The sequence below is a fragment of the Aethina tumida genome, chromosome 3 (genome assembly GCF_024364675.1).
Source record: "Aethina tumida isolate Nest 87 chromosome 3, icAetTumi1.1, whole genome shotgun sequence".
NCBI lineage: Eukaryota > Metazoa > Arthropoda > Insecta > Coleoptera > Nitidulidae > Aethina > Aethina tumida.
Genome location: NC_065437.1, coordinates 18,477,966 through 18,496,805, shown reverse-complemented (window position 1 = coordinate 18,496,805; position 18,840 = coordinate 18,477,966). Strand labels below are relative to the sequence as shown.

The 18,840-nt window shown below is 31.9% G+C and overlaps 5 protein-coding genes across 7 annotated transcripts; all 5 read left to right on the top strand.

Moving 5' to 3' along the window:
- Positions 1 to 447: 447 nt before the first annotated feature.
- LOC109598264 (RNA-binding protein 1) lies at positions 448 to 3,505 on the top strand. 3 transcript variants are annotated; one of them, XR_002191474.2, is made up of 5 exons: positions 448 to 645; positions 776 to 1,002; positions 1,180 to 1,272; positions 2,383 to 2,818; positions 3,252 to 3,505. XR_002191474.2 is itself a non-coding variant. In XM_020014136.2 (4 exons), exons 2-4 carry the CDS (start codon positions 794 to 796, stop codon positions 3,337 to 3,339), a joined length of 390 nt encoding a protein of 129 aa, XP_019869695.1. In that variant the 5' UTR covers positions 459 to 645; positions 776 to 793; the 3' UTR covers positions 3,340 to 3,505. The 3 variants fall into 3 exon arrangements, 2 of the variants coding, with proteins under 2 accessions (XP_019869695.1, XP_049820673.1); XM_020014136.2 differs by lacking the exon at positions 2,383 to 2,818 and having other exon boundaries at positions 459 to 645; XM_049964716.1 differs by lacking the exons at positions 448 to 645; positions 776 to 1,002; positions 1,180 to 1,272 and having other exon boundaries at positions 2,423 to 2,818.
- A 1,929-nt stretch (positions 3,506 to 5,434) lies between these two features.
- Positions 5,435 to 9,828, top strand: LOC109598297 (splicing factor 1). The gene is made up of 9 exons (XM_020014180.2): positions 5,435 to 5,884; positions 6,133 to 6,267; positions 6,917 to 6,992; positions 8,111 to 8,263; positions 8,346 to 8,452; positions 8,507 to 8,673; positions 8,730 to 8,888; positions 8,970 to 9,381; positions 9,439 to 9,828. Exons 1-9 carry the CDS (start codon positions 5,539 to 5,541, stop codon positions 9,675 to 9,677), a joined length of 1,794 nt encoding a protein of 597 aa, XP_019869739.2. The 5' UTR covers positions 5,435 to 5,538; the 3' UTR covers positions 9,678 to 9,828.
- Positions 9,829 to 10,501: 673 nt separating this feature from the next.
- On the top strand, positions 10,502 to 11,797 carry LOC109598274 (signal peptidase complex catalytic subunit SEC11A). Its single transcript, XM_020014149.2, has 4 exons — positions 10,502 to 10,660; positions 10,741 to 11,000; positions 11,053 to 11,230; positions 11,539 to 11,797. The coding sequence occupies exons 1-4, from the start codon at positions 10,610 to 10,612 to the stop codon at positions 11,587 to 11,589; spliced, it is 540 nt and encodes a 179-aa protein (XP_019869708.1). The 5' UTR covers positions 10,502 to 10,609; the 3' UTR covers positions 11,590 to 11,797.
- Positions 11,798 to 12,702: 905 nt separating this feature from the next.
- LOC109598267 (heterogeneous nuclear ribonucleoprotein H-like) lies at positions 12,703 to 17,024 on the top strand. Its single transcript, XM_020014141.2, has 6 exons — positions 12,703 to 13,138; positions 13,379 to 13,519; positions 14,288 to 14,426; positions 15,479 to 15,702; positions 16,064 to 16,239; positions 16,310 to 17,024. The coding sequence occupies exons 1-6, from the start codon at positions 12,892 to 12,894 to the stop codon at positions 16,559 to 16,561; spliced, it is 1,179 nt and encodes a 392-aa protein (XP_019869700.2). The 5' UTR covers positions 12,703 to 12,891; the 3' UTR covers positions 16,562 to 17,024.
- Positions 17,025 to 17,637: 613 nt separating this feature from the next.
- LOC109598276 (dnaJ homolog subfamily C member 9) lies at positions 17,638 to 18,787 on the top strand. The gene is made up of 3 exons (XM_020014151.2): positions 17,638 to 17,813; positions 17,866 to 18,375; positions 18,486 to 18,787. The coding sequence occupies exons 1-3, from the start codon at positions 17,720 to 17,722 to the stop codon at positions 18,647 to 18,649; spliced, it is 768 nt and encodes a 255-aa protein (XP_019869710.1). The 5' UTR covers positions 17,638 to 17,719; the 3' UTR covers positions 18,650 to 18,787.
- The last annotated feature ends 53 nt before the right edge of the window (positions 18,788 to 18,840 follow it).

The following is an 18,840-nucleotide window of genomic DNA, read 5'->3' as shown; positions in this document are numbered from 1 at the left end:
AGAAACTAGCTATTATCAATCATTTCATATTATTACTTACATCTTTTTTTATGTTTTAGTAAACTGCAGTCGATGTGAATAATAGATTTCACAAATTTGACGACTCAAGTAAATATATTAAAAAGGGGATAATCACCAATTTAAAACTTATACAATATATAATTTGATATTATTTTAATAATTGTACATACTAGTATTACTATGTACGTAATTACTAAAAGTTGTTTAATAATAATTAATAATTATTTTAATGTTCTAATTTTTAATTGTGTTTGTAAATTATATTAAATACTTTTTACCCAATAAAATCCACGGTTCGTTCTATTTCAGTGCTAACGTTCACAAAATTATAATTAATATTATTAATAAAAATTTAATTTTGAGATTGACCTACATTTATTCGAATGCAAACTGGGGCTGCTTCTTCCTTGCTACATTTATATCCCTCGTATAGGTGGAACGATGGGCCCCCGTATACCGTAGCGCCAATGTACCAACAATTCCCAGAACACCGAGCATATCCCTACCACATTCCATTTATAGGAGGGACGCCAAGCTTCGCCATCTTGAACACCCTTGAACCATTTATAAAACGCAGTTAGAGAGTGCAATTATTTGCAGTTCTCCGTTTGTTACGTAAAAAGGGTAAGTTAATACATTATTTCATTTGGTTTGCTTACGCACACCTACCCGCAACAACCGAGTTTATCTAAAAAGGACTTTATATGTATATCCCATCCGCATTGATTTTTTATAAATAATTGATCCTTTCCAGAATCAAAAAACACAAATAATGTCTCGTTATCGTGAGTGGGACTTGTCGTGCAAAGTGTACGTAGGAAATCTGGGTTCGTCCGCAAGTAAACACGAAATCGAGAGCGCGTTTAGCAAATATGGGCCCCTGAGAAACGTATGGGTGGCCAGGAATCCGCCCGGATTCGCATTCGTGGAGTTCGAAGATGCCAGAGACGCAGAAGACGCGGTGCGCGGACTGGACGGAACGTAAGTGGTTTAAAAAAACAACATGCTCAACAAATCAACTTTCAACTATCACACTGCAACTGTGCCTTTGTGCCATAACAACGTAATTATGGTAAATATTTCGGACACGAATTTTACTTGGTCACTTAGATGTAGTTTTTCTGATGTGGTTTTTAACTAACGGCTGTTTGTGTTTAGACGGTGCTGTGGAACCAGAGTTCGTGTGGAGATGTCAAATGGAAGGTCCAGGAGAGGAGGTGGTGGAAGAAGAGGCCCATCCAGATATTCGAGGTCAGTAGACACTGAACTTCAACACTTTGTTGTAGCAAAAAAGTTTCTAATCACAAGTTAGATAAAAAAGTACATTTTTGTGATACATACTTTGCTAATTATCTACAGGAATTCATTTATTCTGAATATTTAAGATAAAACAGGATTACTTTACTGGTGGAAAATTTAACAATAATTATTATAACCAACATATAGAATTAAAAAAAATGAAGAAACAGTGTTGCCACATGTAATACAAGAAAATATTCCTAGTTTTAGTTTCTATTATGGTAAATTTAACAGTAAATGTAACCCTACATATTTTAGCTGCTCATTGTTTTGGTGAAGGGTTTCAAAAAAACTATGAGCTGTTAAATTAACATAATATTTACCATATAAATAATTTCTGATTCTTGTATATTTTAAATGTGGCATTCAATCTAGTTTTCTTTAGTTTTTAGATCAAAAAAAATTTTAAAACTGTTAAAATACTTTTTCACTCATAGATTTTAGTTGTCACTTTTATTTTAAGATTTGTCATGAAAATTGCTGGAGTCATGTGTAAGATTATAATAATTACTATGTATTTTGATAAAGTGTAGTGACAAATCTCAAAAAAGGGGACACCACAACCAAGCAGCACTTATTAAATTCATGAGTATTTGTATTGCTTTTTCATATTATGTTATATAACTAAGCATGAACAAATACTTTTTTTAATATGCATATTTTTTTATAATTTAAATGTCAAATTTTCATATTCTGTTTTAAACTAAATGAAAACAACTGTTTAAATTTTATGTTAGTTTTATGAAATTTGAATTAGATAGTCAATTTCTATAAACAATAGATACATGGTCATTTAAAACTCAAACTCACTATTGAGAATACAAATTTAACAACATAAGGTGATACGCATGACGATAGAAATTTCAGTTAATGTTAAGTATAAAATTTTATTTAAAAGTCATGTTTACAGTATTTTTTTCTTAAAAGCGTTCAAAATACAAAGTGTTCTAATAATTTTAATAAAAACGGTGTAAATAAAAAAGTGCAAGCACACTTGATTAGCAGAATTAGCTAAATTGCATTGCATAGGAAAGTTAAAATATGGTTTGGCGCACATTGCAGGGCATCAGCGCCTCTGCTGTTGTTTTCTCCCCCCTGAGACTGAGACCCAATCCCTTCCAACGCCTGCCCGAATAAATGGCCACACATCAATATCATCTAAACATCGACACACAATCAACAATCTCGGCCTACTGCGTCCCACCAGTCGCCAGACGACGTGGTGGCGACACCGTCCGACCGATCGTCCGCTCGTGCGCCTTCCGGCCTTTCGTAACGAAAAAAACCGCACGCGACTTCTCACCACCAATCAACCAACCAACCAATCAACCACCAGCTACGATACAACCTACTACTTCTACTCTAAGTGTTAGCGCCCCCATGTGTGCACCGGCACGACGGCGAACCGTTGTTGGCCAACGACACGACTTCGTTCTCTATGCCCAATCAGCAAAACAACTCTATTTAATCAACTCTTCCAAAACAACTATCATATCTGGTGGGATATTTTTCAAATCAATATTATATATTGGGAATAATTTTACACGTAATTTTAGTAATCGTTTTATGTTCAATAGGGCTTGTTCTAAATACAACTGTGCAATTGGTCAACACAATTTTCATCTATTGATTTACTCACACACCTTGTTTTATTTAATTTATATTTACATGCTGCAATGGACATACAAATAATTATAGCTGTCTCAGATGTTTTATATATAAATCCAATTCATTCACATGTACATACATATAATTCACGCGTTATTCTTAATGCACAGTCGTATTTCGATCAAAAATTTTGGCGATTGGATAATCTAGTGGAGTTTTTTTCTCAAAGTGATTTGTTTTTGTTTTTCTGTTACTGTTCGCGTCTTCGCTCGACCAAAAATAGGGTGATGATTTGTTCTAATATAATGTTTGATGTTTTGTAGGTCCCGATCACCGAGGAGATCCAGATCTAGATCCAGGTCTCGTAGCCGAGACGGACGCAGCAGATCAGACTCGAGAGACAGACGTTAATAAAAAACTATTATGTCTGAAGATTATTTCTTAATTTAAGACTTATTGAACAATTTTAATTCTCTTCATTTTTGGAGTAAATATAGCGACTTTTATGTTTAACAATACATTTTTTTATTTACTTATATGTATGTATAATTTGAGAAATTAAATCCTAGAATTATTATTATAATTGTATTATTTTTTACCTTAACGTCCATTACAAATATAAAAAGGTAATTCTAAGTAATATACATGGTGTATATTATAAAAACAGCAGTGACTATAATTATAGCAACTTATTAAAATGTATTATAATATGAGGAGTACTATTTGAATTTGACTCCAGTATATGTAATGTTTATTATTTTTTCTTTTATTTTTGTGTCCACTATGCAGCTGGTCAATATACTGTACAGTTTTTATTTTTTGGACAAAATTAATTCTTTTTACCTTACAGTACTCTAATTTGAATTTGAAGAACTTAAATGGATTATTTGAAAACAATTCATTCTTATTTAACTCACAGCAAACCTAAAGGACATAAGACTTGCAAATATTTAGGGCTAGAAGTGGATTAGAGGATGGAGTTTGCGTAAAGAAACCTATATTTTCTATTAAGAATGTAATGGTTGTGTAGACGGTTTATGTAGGGATATATATTAAAGAATTCTTCTACATATTGAAGAAACGATATCGTTAAGTAATGTGTTTCGACATGATAGCACTCTCAAACAAAAATTCAAAATTGTGACGGATTAGTTGAAGCTTGGAGGAATATAGTCATGTCATATAGTCGGAATTGGTGTTTAATTTAAAATTAGTACAGGGTATTAATATTAAATTAATATAAAGTATTAATGTTAAATTAAACGTTGTTCGATAAAAATTTTTCGCGACATTAAAGTTGCTATATTTATCTTCAGCCCAATTCAGAAAAATAAAACAAAATTAGGTACATAATATTATTTTAACGATTCACATTAACTAGAATAATTATGGATATAATATTTAACATTTTAAGAAGTTGTAATAATGGTACGTCGACAAGAAACTTTAAAAAAACTTGACTCGTATTCACCCAATTATAGGTACTAAAAAACGATGAGTTTTATATTATCTTATATTTATCTGTACGTTATAATATTGCCATACGATATCCGAAATATTAGAAACCATAGATTAATAATTTAGAAATACTAACAAACAAAAATGTTATGTTATGAATGATTTTAAATTAAAATTACAACTTGGAAATTTGAAAAGGGAAACTAATATGGCAACACAAAGATATTCTTTCATACTAATGAAATAAATTTTGTAACTTTCAACTCTTTATATCTCAAAAATTACCAAAATTAATATTAGTTTTGATAATTTTGTAAAATTCAGAAAGCAAGTTTTTTTTTTCAAAATGTCACAGAATACCATATAAGTTATGATAAATAATTAAGAACAAAAATTATTACGAATCAAACACGATTTAAAACGTAAAATAGTATTTTCAATTAAAAATTTCGTGTAGACATAAAACGGTATACAGTTTTTCTATGACGACATAAAAAAGTTTCCGTTTTTATCATCTAATATAAGTAACAAATCCATAAATAAGCAATATTTTAATTGTGACGGTTTGCATAATCTTAGTCATTGTTCATTTCAAATGATAAATAATTTGTAACATATAAAAAGAAAATAGAAAATACATAGAATAAAGAGCAATTACACTTCTACTCTATAAAATTATTCAATTTACATTTGTAGTAATATAATATGAAATGCTATACATTTGTTTTTACTCCACTCAAAGAAAACTTTCTCTGATTTACCTATCTGATTAAAATTTTAATCTGGAAACTGCATAAAGATAAACAGGTATAGAACAATGTCTATATTCTATGAAACGTTTACCTATCAGACTGTCCACTTTCCTTAAATTGCAGTTATTTCACAAGTACAGATATTAAATTCTAGTTCTTCAAACATCGAACGAGTCCTCTGTATATTTGAATTGTTACAAGAGCAGTAACACCAACACATCGAACAGAAAATAGCCAGTTTATGGAGAACAGTTACAAAGAATATACTAAACTGCAGTTGGCAGACTTTGACGTGTGAGATCTGTCCGTTCTGTTCTGCGCCATTTTGCTATATTAATAGGAAGTTGTTGACAAGTGGCATTCTGTCTGTAAGTTCCTATTTTTAACAGGAAACGAAAAAATGGGATCATCTAGACACCGTGACAAAAGCAGGGACCGAGATCGCGACCGTGATCGTGACAGGGACCGTGACCGAGGTGATAGAGACAGGGACAGAGATCGTGATCGTCACAGGCGTCGCAGCCGCGACAGAGACCGTGATCGGGATCGTCACCGGGAAAGGGACAGGGATCGTGATCGCAGAGATCGAGACCGGTCCCGCAGTCGGGAGAGACGAAGGGAGAAAACGCCTCCGGAGCCTGATGGCGAGAAATTGATTGCCGACACCTTGGCCACTATTGCTGCCACAAGAAATTTTGCCTCCTTGGTGTCACAGAAAGATGGGGAAAACTCTAATCACTCCACGGGTATGTTTCATATGTATATGTTATGAGTATATTATAGATGCATGCAATATGCTACAATTATATTCGTTTACGTAATTTGTATATAAATCTTTTTTTATTTGCTTATCAAATAGTCTTAATATAAAATTTAGAAAGTAGGTAACACAGAATACTTAGACAATATACAACAAAACTAAAATTTAAATTTGAAAAACCAAAAAAAGAGAACATAACTATATTATTGAATAAAATATTTATTACATATTCAGGGAGTCAAGAAGATGAAAGAAAACGCAAGAAAAGATCAAGATGGGGAGGAAGTGAACATGAAAAGATCTTTATACCAGGAATGCCAACAATTTTGCCACCCAATCTTAACAAGGACCAGGAGCAGGCATATTTACGTAAGTCAAATTCATTACTATTTTTCATAAATTATTGGTCCATTTTTTGTTTTATCTTGTAAAATGTTTGTAATACATAATTTATAGATATTTGGTAAGTATCTATAAAACTCTTATCAGTAACTGTTAGCATTATAATTACAAAAGTTGACCAGCTATCCAAAATACAAAAAGAACCGACTTGTAAGTATAAATGACCCTAACGTAGTATATAAAAGTACCTTTTATCGATTATTTGTTTACAGACGATGCTGATCTTTTTTTGTCATTTTTGTCATCATTGTCCTTAATCTAAATATTACCTCTAGAATCTGCAGGTTTTACGCATTTTTTTCATGTTTTATATTAATGACGAATTACCTCATAATGTGTCAGGCCTGCAGTATAAATTAACAAATGATCATTTTCAGGAGACTGAATCAGTTTTTCCAGGATGAAGTACACATAAAAAACTAATTGTCTTATTTTTATTGTGTTTTATCCTTCTACAGTCTCCGTATATATAATTATGTGTGTAATAAAATATAAAAAATATTTATTTGGCAAGACAATTGAAATTTTTTAGGTACTGTCTTTAATTTACATGAAATTTAAACAACACGAATCTAACGATTGGGCATTGGCCCTCCTCTAACCCGTTTTATTACAGTTCAGCTGCAGATCGAGGAAGTTAGTAGAAAGCTCCGTTCCGGCGACCTGGGGATACCCGCCAATCCAGAAGAAAGGTTCGAAAAATTTACCAGCAGTTACCCTGCCGACCGTGTCGTCTTCACCCTCACCAGAGCTGTGTGGTTTGGCAACACGATTCCAAAAAATAAAGTTTTTTTTCTCAATTAAAAAAAAAAGAAAACACTTATTATGTTTTCTATTTTTTATCATAGATTATATCTTTAAGGCCACTGAATTGGATGGGTTTTTTAAATTTTACGTTTTAATCGAAAATTAACATTTAATTAATTTCTTAAGTTTTCGTTTTCTTTTTGTTTAGTATTATAATTGGTAAATTAATTTGATACATTATTCTCAGTTAGCTTGTGTAATTCTACATTTATTTTTAATAATTATCTAATGATATTTTTAACTACTTTTTAAAGTTTTTTTTATTAACTTCGTACAAGCAGTTATTGGTATAAATGAATTTGATAAAAACTCATTCAACATGTGCGTTTGTAAAAATCTACAAATAGTTTGGTGTAGAATATATGAGATTTTTATAATAATCAACAATTTAAATTAATTATTATTTGAAACTTCCAGTATTTATACACCAAATTTAGCATTTTTAGATTTTTGTAAAGTCATCTCAACTTTCATCTTATCTGTCCAAAGGAAATGTTAATCATATTTATGTTTTAGATAAATGCAATTAATACACAAAACATAACATAAAACTAAATAAAAACTGATTTAATTTCAGCAGTTAACGAGACAATCATTTAATACGAACTTTTATTGCAGCGATTAATTACAATTTTCTTTAGGAAAAATTTCTCATATTGAGTGATTGTTTGTTTGCATTCTATCACAATAAAATTTTGATTATTTGTTATTTTAATGACTTACTGCCTAGGAATAAAACAAACAATCGCTCCATGTGTTATCGTGTAATTGCAAGTGGGTTCTTCTAATTATTTGCAAATATACGGTTCATTTAAAATTCTCCAATTCCCGTAGTTTTAAGCGAACACCCGAAAATAATTCCCGGAATCGCACCACTCAATCTGATATCTATAATCAGAAATTTTGAGCAAACAATTAAAACAATATTTATCAGTTTGAGTTGTGTGTGTAATATGCGGGAAGACGTGCTGTTGAAGTAATGAGTTGTTTTTCTTATGCGCAGATCGCCATCTCCCGAGCCAATTTACAGCAGCGATGGCAAGAGGTTGAACACCAGAGAATTTAGAACCAGGAAACGTTTAGAAGAGGCTCGTCATTCGCTTGTACTGAAGATGCAGAGTATCAATCCGGAATTTAAGCCTCCATTGGACTATAAGTGAGTATTTGTGCATTGTTATATATCAATAATAGTATTCAGTTTAAGTGGTTTTATTAACTATTATTAAAATCTTTTCCAGACCTCCTGTAATTCGTGTCAGCGACAAAGTTATGATTCCTCAAGAAGAACATCCTGAGATTAATTTTGTTGGCCTGCTGATTGGTCCAAGAGGAAATACACTTAAAAGTAGGAAAAAGAATATTTTATTTTACAGTAGTTATATTATTTTTTAATTTACAGCAATGGAAAAAGAGACAGGAGCCAAGATTATAATTCGCGGTAAAGGAAGTGTAAAAGAAGGTAAAGTGGGCCGAAAAGATGGACAACCATTGCCTGGAGAGGACGAGCCTCTTCACGCTTATATCACGGCAACAAATCCGGAATGTGTGAAAAAAGCTGTTGAAAGGGTATGTGTTATTAATATAACTGTAGAACTGTAGAATAAATCTATTTCGTATTTTAGATCAAAGAAGTAATTCGTCAAGGCGTGGAAGTACCTGAAAACCAAAACGACTTAAGAAGGATGCAACTTAGAGAATTGGCCCAACTGAATGGTACATTAAGAGAAAATGATGGTATGAGGTGTAACAATTGTGGAGCAACAGATCACAAATCATGGCTGGTAAGAGACAATAAATTAAATCATATACAATTCCAAAACCAAATCAAGAATTATTCAATAACGATTTATTATTTTTTTTAGTGTCCTGACAAACCAAATGTAACCAACAACATCGTGTGCTCCAGTTGTGGTGCTGCTGGCCATATCGCCCGCGATTGTCGTCAAAAACGACCGGGTCAAGGTGGACCGCCCCTCCCGGGTGATCGTGCTAAAATTGATGAGGAATACATGTCACTCATGGCAGAGCTAGGCGAGGGACCACCGCCCGAGCAACAACAGCAACAACAAACCAATGGCACCAATATAATGAAAAAGACAACGCCTAGCTTCAACATGTTTGAACAGCAAATGGCACCCAGACCTTTAATGGCTCCTCCAATGATGCCTCCAGGTAGTCAGATGCCTCCAATGCCCCCAATGAATGGAATGGCTCCACCTCCTTGGAGTGGAGGAGCCCCTCATCAAGCCATGTCCTGGCAACCTGGTCCCCCAGGTAAATTTCTGCTTTACTGTTGAAAAATGAACAAATAATATTAAATTGTTTTTTTAGGTATTTTACCACCACCTCCTCCACCAGGAGCCTCAAGTCCCCCACAGATGATGTCGTGGATGCCTTCACAGCAGCCTCCGCCGCCAGGAGCGGGTACACCTGGTAATTTGCCCCCTCCAAATGCTCCATGGCAGAATATGCCACCGTTTCCGTGGCCACCTAGCAGTTGTCCACCTCCGCCGCCTCCAGGCATAGACGTTAATCTACTGACCGCACCACCACCGCCACCACCCTCGTAAGCTATTGGTGTGCGACTTTCAAATTCGATTACGTTATTATGTGTTTCTTCAATTATTCAAAATTGAGAGACTGATTTATATCAGTTTTATGTATAATTTTAATTACATAATGTAATAATTGATTAATAAAAGCATACCATAATAATTTGTACGTCTTGTATATTTTGTGGCTATTATCAAAAAGTAATTGTAGTAATAAAAAGGTTTAGTTAAAAAATAAATGTATCTATAACGTGACAATCAGTCAGACTGTGAGTAATATTAATCCACTAACGTGGATACCGAATAGAACTGTTTTTCTGAAAATTTATCTTTCATTATTTACAAATAGAATAAGTTTCTTCTGTAAAATAATTTGCATAAAATTTTAACAATTAAATGTTTAGAAAATGGTGACCCAAGCATGGATCTAACGGCTGCAAATAATAATTGAAATATTAAAAAGAGGAAAACTTTAGGAAATTATAAAAATCGATAAAATTAATTTTTTAAATTTATTTTACCTACTACGAGAAATGTACTTAACATACTCGATTTTGATCAATTTAAGTGAATTAATATAAATAATTTGCATGAGTAATTTGCAGCTTTTCAATTAAGTTTTAATGGTTGTTAAAAATCACGTTTTAGCGGACCTGTAGATATCTGATTGGTTAAAAAATTTGGGCTATATAAATTAATGAAAAAATTAAATTACAGATAAACTTATGTCTGTTATGTGCATGAATAAAATATTGTATAACCGTTGATGTGTCTATTTTGTAATGTAGTAGTCTGTGTCGCCGACATAAACAAAACATAACAGAAACCTGTAAATTTCTTTGATTCAACTGTCAAACTGCCAGCCGCTAACCTTTTTTCACTGACGTGGATACTGTATAGGTAGTAAATATCTCAAAACAACAACATTTATTATAAAATATCCCGTCAAAATGGACATAGCGACAATGTTCGATGACGTAAAGCGAATGAACAAGAGACAGGTAATTAAAAACCTTCATAATCCATATGAAACAACCAAAATTCTAGGCTATATATTCTCACATATGCGTTTTGTTTGCAGTTCTTGTATCAAGTACTAAGTTTTGGAATGATCGTGTCCTCGGCCCTTATGATATGGAAGGGACTGATGGTCGTAACGGGCAGTGAAAGCCCCATTGTCGTCGTATTGTCAGGCAGTATGGAACCAGCATTTCACAGAGGTGACTTACTCTTCCTGACCAACTACCCTGAAGAACCAGTTAGGGTTGGCGAAATCGTTGTGTTTAAAGTTGAGGGGCGAGACATTCCAATTGTGCACAGAGTTTTGAAGTTACATGAAAAGTACTAAACGGGGATATTTTTATTATTTTTGTATTAAATGTCCTTCTTGCAGAAACAATGGTACAGTCAAATTCCTCACCAAAGGTGATAATAATAGTGTTGATGATAGAGGGTTGTATGCCCCTGGACAATTGTGGCTTACCAAACAAGATGTGGTGGGTCGAGCAAGGGGATTTTTACCATATGTAGGAATGGTTACAATATTAATGAATGAATACCCCAAATTTAAGGTAAATATATGCTATAATTTTTATGAACATGTTTGAAAACAATCATTCAATTAGATATTCAATGCTTACATTGATTAACTAACTTGTTATATTACATGATGTATGAGTAATTATTCAAAGAAACAACCAGTTTTATACCGACTTTATTTTACATATGCCATGTAAAATAGATATCACTGCTACTCTTAAATGTTTTTTTGTTGTTGAAAATATTAAAAAAGAAAACAAAAAAAATTACTGGTTCCACTATTTACTAAACAACTTGTATGAAATATTATTTTAAAACACATTTTATCTTTTTGTTTCAGTATGCAGTGCTAGCATGTTTAGGATTTTATGTGCTCATCCATAGAGAATAAAAAGGTGACAAATATGAAGAAGTAAAGTTTTCAAAAAGCACTGAGTTACTAATTTGATGTTTTAAGTTTAAACAATCAAATTATGTGGGGACAATTTTTTCAGGTTCATTTATTTTGTTGTACACATTTTATTTTGTTGTTTATTTTTGAAATGTCAAATATTTCATATTTTTATTTAAAATATTTTCAAATAAAAAATTTAAATAAATTTGACTTTTTCCTCCTTAATACATAACAAGTCTGGCTTCTTATTAGGTAATATAAATATTAGAATAAAAACAAGAACGGTGTTCTTGCAGATTAGGTGGACTTTGCTTTAAATTCAAATATACTTTTGTTTCTTGATTTAATTTAATTCATAATTCTACTACAGTATTCATACAAAAGAAATGAATATGATGGTAAAAAGTAAAAGTAATTTAGTATTTAACTGTGTAGATGGAAAGAGAATGTATCATAAAATTTACTAAATAATATATAAAATGAAATGAAATTAATTTCTACGTTTATAAAAAATTATTTATTAATTATATATTAAAATATTAAAAGTTGCAATGTTACAAGATACAAGAAGAATTATGTGAAGATGTAGTAATTTACTTTGAAAATTAATTGTTATAAATAAATATTAATTCAAATAATACAAAATGTCATATCAAAAATAAAGATGAATTTTTAAACATATTTTATTTAAAAATTTATAAATATTTACAAAACAATGTTTTGAAAAGTAATAAATAGTGTACTTTATTCTTCTTTAGGAACATGTGGCAACAGGACATCAAAAATTATTTTTTAATTTTTTATAATTAATGAAGAATTTCTATATAAACTACTTAAATTACAAGATTATAAAAAGATTTAAATATATCTTTCATATTAAATCATATTTAATGTATGTTCACAAAGATCAATTTATTGGTAAATTAAACATTAACCTTTGCGCATATATTACTGCAATAATCAATTATTGTCAAAATATTTTTGTTTTGAAATCTTTTTATAAATGTCATTTAATTAGGTTGTCCAGGTTGCTTAATCAAATCTATTTAAGTTGGCACAACTTAAACATAGGTTTCCTAGGTATACATTTTACTTATACAAATTGGTATACCTGTTTTTCAGCCATTGTGTTCCTCATAACGCAAAGTCGTTTGCTTGGTCGCTTGTGCGGTTTTCAGATTTTGCTGTATCCCACAATTGTGCTCTTTCCCCCTCGAATACTCTATAGGTTTGTGCGTACCTATTGGTAAGATCCTAGTTTAGTGACGTTAAACATTGACGTTTGTTCGCGGTGTAAGAATGTCGGTCGACCAAGATGAGGGATACATCGCAAAATTGCGCGGCCTTCCCTGGTCCGCCACACAAGACGACATCGTCAAGTTCTTCAAATCATCGAGGATCGTCAACGGACGCGACGGCGTTCACATGACTTCCTCCAGGGAGGGACGTCCAAGTGGCGAAGCCTTCGTTGAGTTCGAGGGACAGCTGGACTTGGACGTCGCCCTGGAAAAAGATAGGGAGCACATCGGTAACAGATACATAGAAGGTTAGTTGCCCTAAAATTTTATATGTTACTTATAATTTACTTAAACATACATTTTGAATAAGTTCCATATACTGGGATTTGAAGGAACAACCAGGAGTTTCAATATTTATTTATAACAGTTGGTTTTTTGTTATATTTTTATGTTTAACTATATTATATGCCTCTATTGATAAAATTTTTGTAAATAAATATTTGAAATTTTTAATTAATTGACATATGATAAATAAATGTTTTGTTTAGTATTTAAGGTTAACAAAGCAGAGATGGATTGGGTCATCAAACGATCAGGTCCTACTTATGGAGCTAATGAAGATGGTTGTGTTAGGTTGAGAGGTTTACCTTTTGGCTGTTCCAAAGAAGAAATTGCACAATTCTTCACTGGTATGAGTTTGGATATATTATTAATTTTAGTTTAACACCAATGTTGCTTTTATTTTTGTGTTGTCAAAGTCATGGTTAGAAATTTGAATTGGGAATTGTTGGGAAGAAATTACATAAGTATAGTTGGTTGAAATTATTTTGAAGTTCTTGAATCAAAAATATAAACAGTAAGTTTAATGTTCCACTTTTCACCTATTCAAAACCCCTTACAGTAAAATTTAAATATTAGATTTTTAATAGAACAAAATAGTTTAAATCAATTGCTACCAAAAAGTCAAAATGTATGTAATATGAAAATATTATTTCCCTTTTCCTGGCAGTTCTTTAATTTATTTGTAGTTTACTAACACCAGTTTGTAAAGTGCAAGAATTTATTTGTTCTATTAGTTAAATGCATCAAATTCTGTTGAAATTACATAATTTTTATATAACTATCTACATCTATTTTAAATATACAAACACTCCTCATTTCTTATAACATGTAACTACACATTCAGGGAAACAAATTAATACAATTACTCAATAAAGGTTGAATAAAATATTTTTCGTTTTATACTTATAAACCTCAGAAGCTCTTTGATCATTTATGTTATGTGTTAAGGATCAGAATGAAATAAATTCTTGCATATTCCCCAAGTTGATATAAATAACCTGATTATTTTTGTAATCGAGATCTAAAAAGTAGTACATTACTTTTTTATTATACAAATAATTTTGAGTTCAAGGGCTCTGATATGGGAGATATATTTTTATTTATTGGGTTGGTAGGGTTGGAGATAGTACCCAACGGCATAACTCTTCTGACTGACTACTCGGGGCGGAGTTCTGGGGAGGCTTACGTTCAGTTTGTAAACAGAGAAGTGGCAGAGAAAGCTCTGCAGAAACACCGGGAAAAGATCGGACACAGGTGGGGTATGCGCGGGAGGGATAGGTTAGGTCATGACCTCCTTCTACTATTTATTATTACTATTATTTTATATACTTTTTGTTAATTGACTTGCAATTAGTGATATATCAACTTTGTTCAATTGTGGGAATGGGATATAATTGTGTCTTCTCCCATTCCTAATTCCAGTAAGTGGAAATTTTGTGAATTATTTGGCAAAATTTTCATATACAGATTATATTAAGTTCAAATTGCAAAATTACAAGATATATGGCGAATATTAATTAATAGCAATTCTTCATACTTATTGTATATTGTTGATAAGCTTCTATGTGCTTCAAATCTACTTTCAATTCTTATATTATATGAAATCATATAGAAGTGATCCAACAGTTGCATTAAAATTGTCTTAAAACTGTGCCTTAATGATAATTAAATTGAATAAGAAGAAGTTACATGCAAAAATTTGTTTTAAAAATAATGAACCATGGACCAATAACCGAGTTTTATTTTAATGTCTTAAATTTGATAATTTTTGCATTTAATTTTCTATTTGACATTGTATTTTTGTTTAAATTTAACAATAAATTTTGGTTAGAATTGTTGGCATTAAATTTAAATATTCAGTTAAGGATACTTTATAATAAAATATTTTCTTTGACCGCTAAAAATTTCGTTGATAAACTAGATGTCCACTATTTATAAAATATTGCTTAACTGAATTTTAATGATGCATTTTAATTATATAATAATTATTTGCCAATTAAGATCAACGGGTAATCGGTAAGTAACCTTTGATTTTACCCGTTGGACTATTAAGTACGCGACTACCGCTGTTTCATCTGACATAATCCTAATTTGCATGTTTAGGTAATGGGTTAAGAATTTTTAATGAGAAAAGATTGAAGTCAATAAACACACGTAAAGTCCCGTAACGTTGGATAAAACGGCTTATAATAAATAAGTAAAGTGGATGAAAAAGGAAAAAATGTAACTAGCTTTGAGAGTAACACTTTATGTTTATTGTCTGCTATTCAAATCGTTTACCGGCATTGTTGGTTTTGTGTTCACAGATACATAGAGATATTCCGCAGCAGTCTGAGCGAAGTGAACAGTGTGGTGGGTTTCGGAGGCGGCGGCGGTAATAGGAGGATGGGCGGTGGTCCCGGTGGCGGCATGTTCAACCCTCGGCCCAGTCCGTATGACCGTGGTGATCGGTACGGTGGCGGCGGCGGCGGCCGTTTCCAGTCTCGGGGTTCGCGTAACTTCAAAGGATCAAATTTCTCACACATGTCTGGTAAGTTTTACATTTACTTTAATATTCCATGTAGTAAAGGATAACTTAACACTTAATGAAGTTTAAATAAGTTTCTATGGGATTTATCTTTTTAAAAATTATTACATAATTTTCACGGCAATTATAATTATCATTTTTCAAAATATTTCGTGCACCATTCTTTTTGATATTCCAATATTTGTGTACCTGTTTTACAGAAAAGTCTACGTTTACACTTTTGCTTAACTAACATAAACACGATTTACTTTTATAAATAAAATAAAAACATTTGTTGTTAAAAGATACTGTTGACGTACATTCCAAGAAAAATAAAAGAGGCTTTGATTGTGTTCGGATTAATTATTGATAATTTATTCTTTAGATTACAACAATTATGATAGATCTGGGCAATGGGTTACCTCCAACGGCAACGATATGAGAGGAGGAGGTAGGAGCCCCTATGAGGGCGATAATTGGAATGACAGGAATAATCATGGAATGCATTGCGTTCACATGAGGGGGCTGCCATTCAAAGCCACACAAGCAGACATTGCAGATGTAAGTATTTAATACAATTAAAATGTTGTCCACTTAATAGACTTCAATATATATGCTTTTTCATTTTCAGTTCTTTAGACCAATAATTCCGGTCTCCATCCGCCTCTTACAGGACAATACGGGCAGGGCATCAGGAGAGGCGGATGTAGAATTTGCCTCGCATGATGATGCGTTGCGAGCAATGAGCAAAGACAAGAGCAACATGCAACACCGTTACATCGAACTGTTTCTGAACTCATCGGGAATGGTAAATGGCGGCGGTAACGGCGGCGGCGGCGGCGGGGGTCCACAATTTGGTGGACCAGGTAGGAGACGCATGTAGAGTCTCCCTCTCATCATTTACAATTTCCATCCGTCTTTAGACAGTCTGTTGTCGCAATGCCATTTGATTAGATACTGACAAATTTATATTATATTTATTATGTGTGTATGAAGAGATTTGTAGTGTTTAGATAGGCGAGGATTCAGGTGATCTAAAGTAGCATGTCTATTTTTGCAAATGAATTTTATTGAAGCAGACTGTTTCCAATTATTTAATTGTTTATTGTAATTACTGTAACAGGACTTACTGTATTTTACTTAAAAATAATTTTAAATGTGTATAGGATTGTATTAAATGCAGTTAGGGTAGTAGTATACAATTACCTCCTATGTATATTGTTTCGTTTTCATAGAATTAAGAAGATGGCCAAGACGAAGCGTACATGTATTGATGTATGGTTAGCATTCAGTTGGTTTCTTTATTTTTGTATCTTTTTTTTCAATAAAAGACCTCATTGACTTGATGTTGTGTTTATTTAAATGATATTATTAGTTATGTCTTATTAATTGTTTACCAATATCGGTAATATTGCAGAATTCGCGACTCTAAGAATACATTTAGCGCATGCGTCAACTTGATTTAAAATCATGTTTCGGAGATTTTAGACAGCATAGATGCCAGATTTCGTTTTTAACAAAATATGTAAGTATAATATTTTAAAAATGAGAATGATCTATAAAGTATAAGTTATCTAGTTTTATCAGTTCACACAAGTTTGAAACGTTTTGTTTTATATCAAATATAAGCTCTAACACTGGATTAAGAGACACAAAATGCTTTAAAATTTAGTTATACGTTTTAACAAAATAATTATGTATTTTCTTTAAATTTTGTTTAATAATTCCAAATAAAATTAGTAACATACTTAGCAGAAGTAAGTATAAAATGGAAAACCAAATGGTACAGTTACAGACAATTAAAGTGTTTATACAATGTGATTTAGTCTTTCTTTAAAGTATTAAATATAATAAATGATGCTAGTGTTTTATGATTTTTATTAGTTAATTTCGAATTTATTCAAACTGAAGTTGGTAGTTGGATTTTCTATGGTTGGCCACACTGCACTATGACACATTGGCGGGCAATGAAAGTTGTTTATCGTCTTTGAAAGGTTACACAAAAGTTTCATTGGGTCGGACTTAAAAATTTACTGTTATAATGTCTACTTTTAAAGAAAAGTGTGAAGACTACTTCGGCACAACTGATTTTTATGAAATATTAAAAGTAAATCGTGGAGCTTCAGACAAAGAAAGTAATAAGGTAACGACTTTTTAATCGGCAGACATTAACCGTTTTATTTTTAGTAAAAAAAGCATATCACAAATTGTCTCTGCTCGTTCATCCTGATCGAGTAGGTGAGTCAGATAAGGAATTGGCAACTGAAAAATTTAAAGTGCTAGGAAGGATCCATTCGATACTGCAGGATGCTGATAAACGTAAAACGTACGATGATTGCGGTGAGTTTGATGAAGATTCAGACTTCGGCAACTGGATGGAATACTGGAGAGCTATGTTTAAAAAAATCGATATAAATGATATTAAGAAGTATGAGGAAGAGTACATCGGATCAGAGACTGAGCTTCGTGACATAAAAAAAGCCTATGTGGGTAGTAAGGGTGATATGGATTTGATATTGGAACGAGTGCCATTCAGTACTTGTGACAATGAACCCAGAATCAAGGATATTGTCAGAAAGATGATTGATAATGGTGAAGTAGAAGAGTATGATGGGTTCTTCAATGAGAAGAAACAGAAGGCACTGAGAAGACGTAAGAAGTGGGAAAAAGAAAAAAAGCTATCTGAACAAATTGATAGTAAGTATTTACATTTTATAGTTTTATAATAATTTATTTTGAGTTATCCACCACTCTTACCAAAATTAGATGTTAAAATTATTGCTAATGATTTTAATTTTAATTTATAGTGGAAGAATTTGAAAGGGAAATGGAAGAAAACATGAAGAAAAGAGCTCAAAATTTCAGTAGTTTCATATCAAATTTAGAACAGAAGTATGCACCTCAGAAAAAACGTAAAGCGATTACAACAGGAAATCCTGATAATAAGAAAAAGGGAAGGAAAGCTCGCTGATAATGCATCTTTTGTAATCTTTTTTGATATTTTTTATAATCTATGTGTATAATTAATTGTGATTGTAAGGTTCAGTTTAAGATTAGTGTTATAATGTGTGTAATCATTATTATAATTAAACATATAATTTATGAAAAATTGTTATCTCATTCTTAATAGATATAGTGTGGTACAAAACTATATTTAAATTT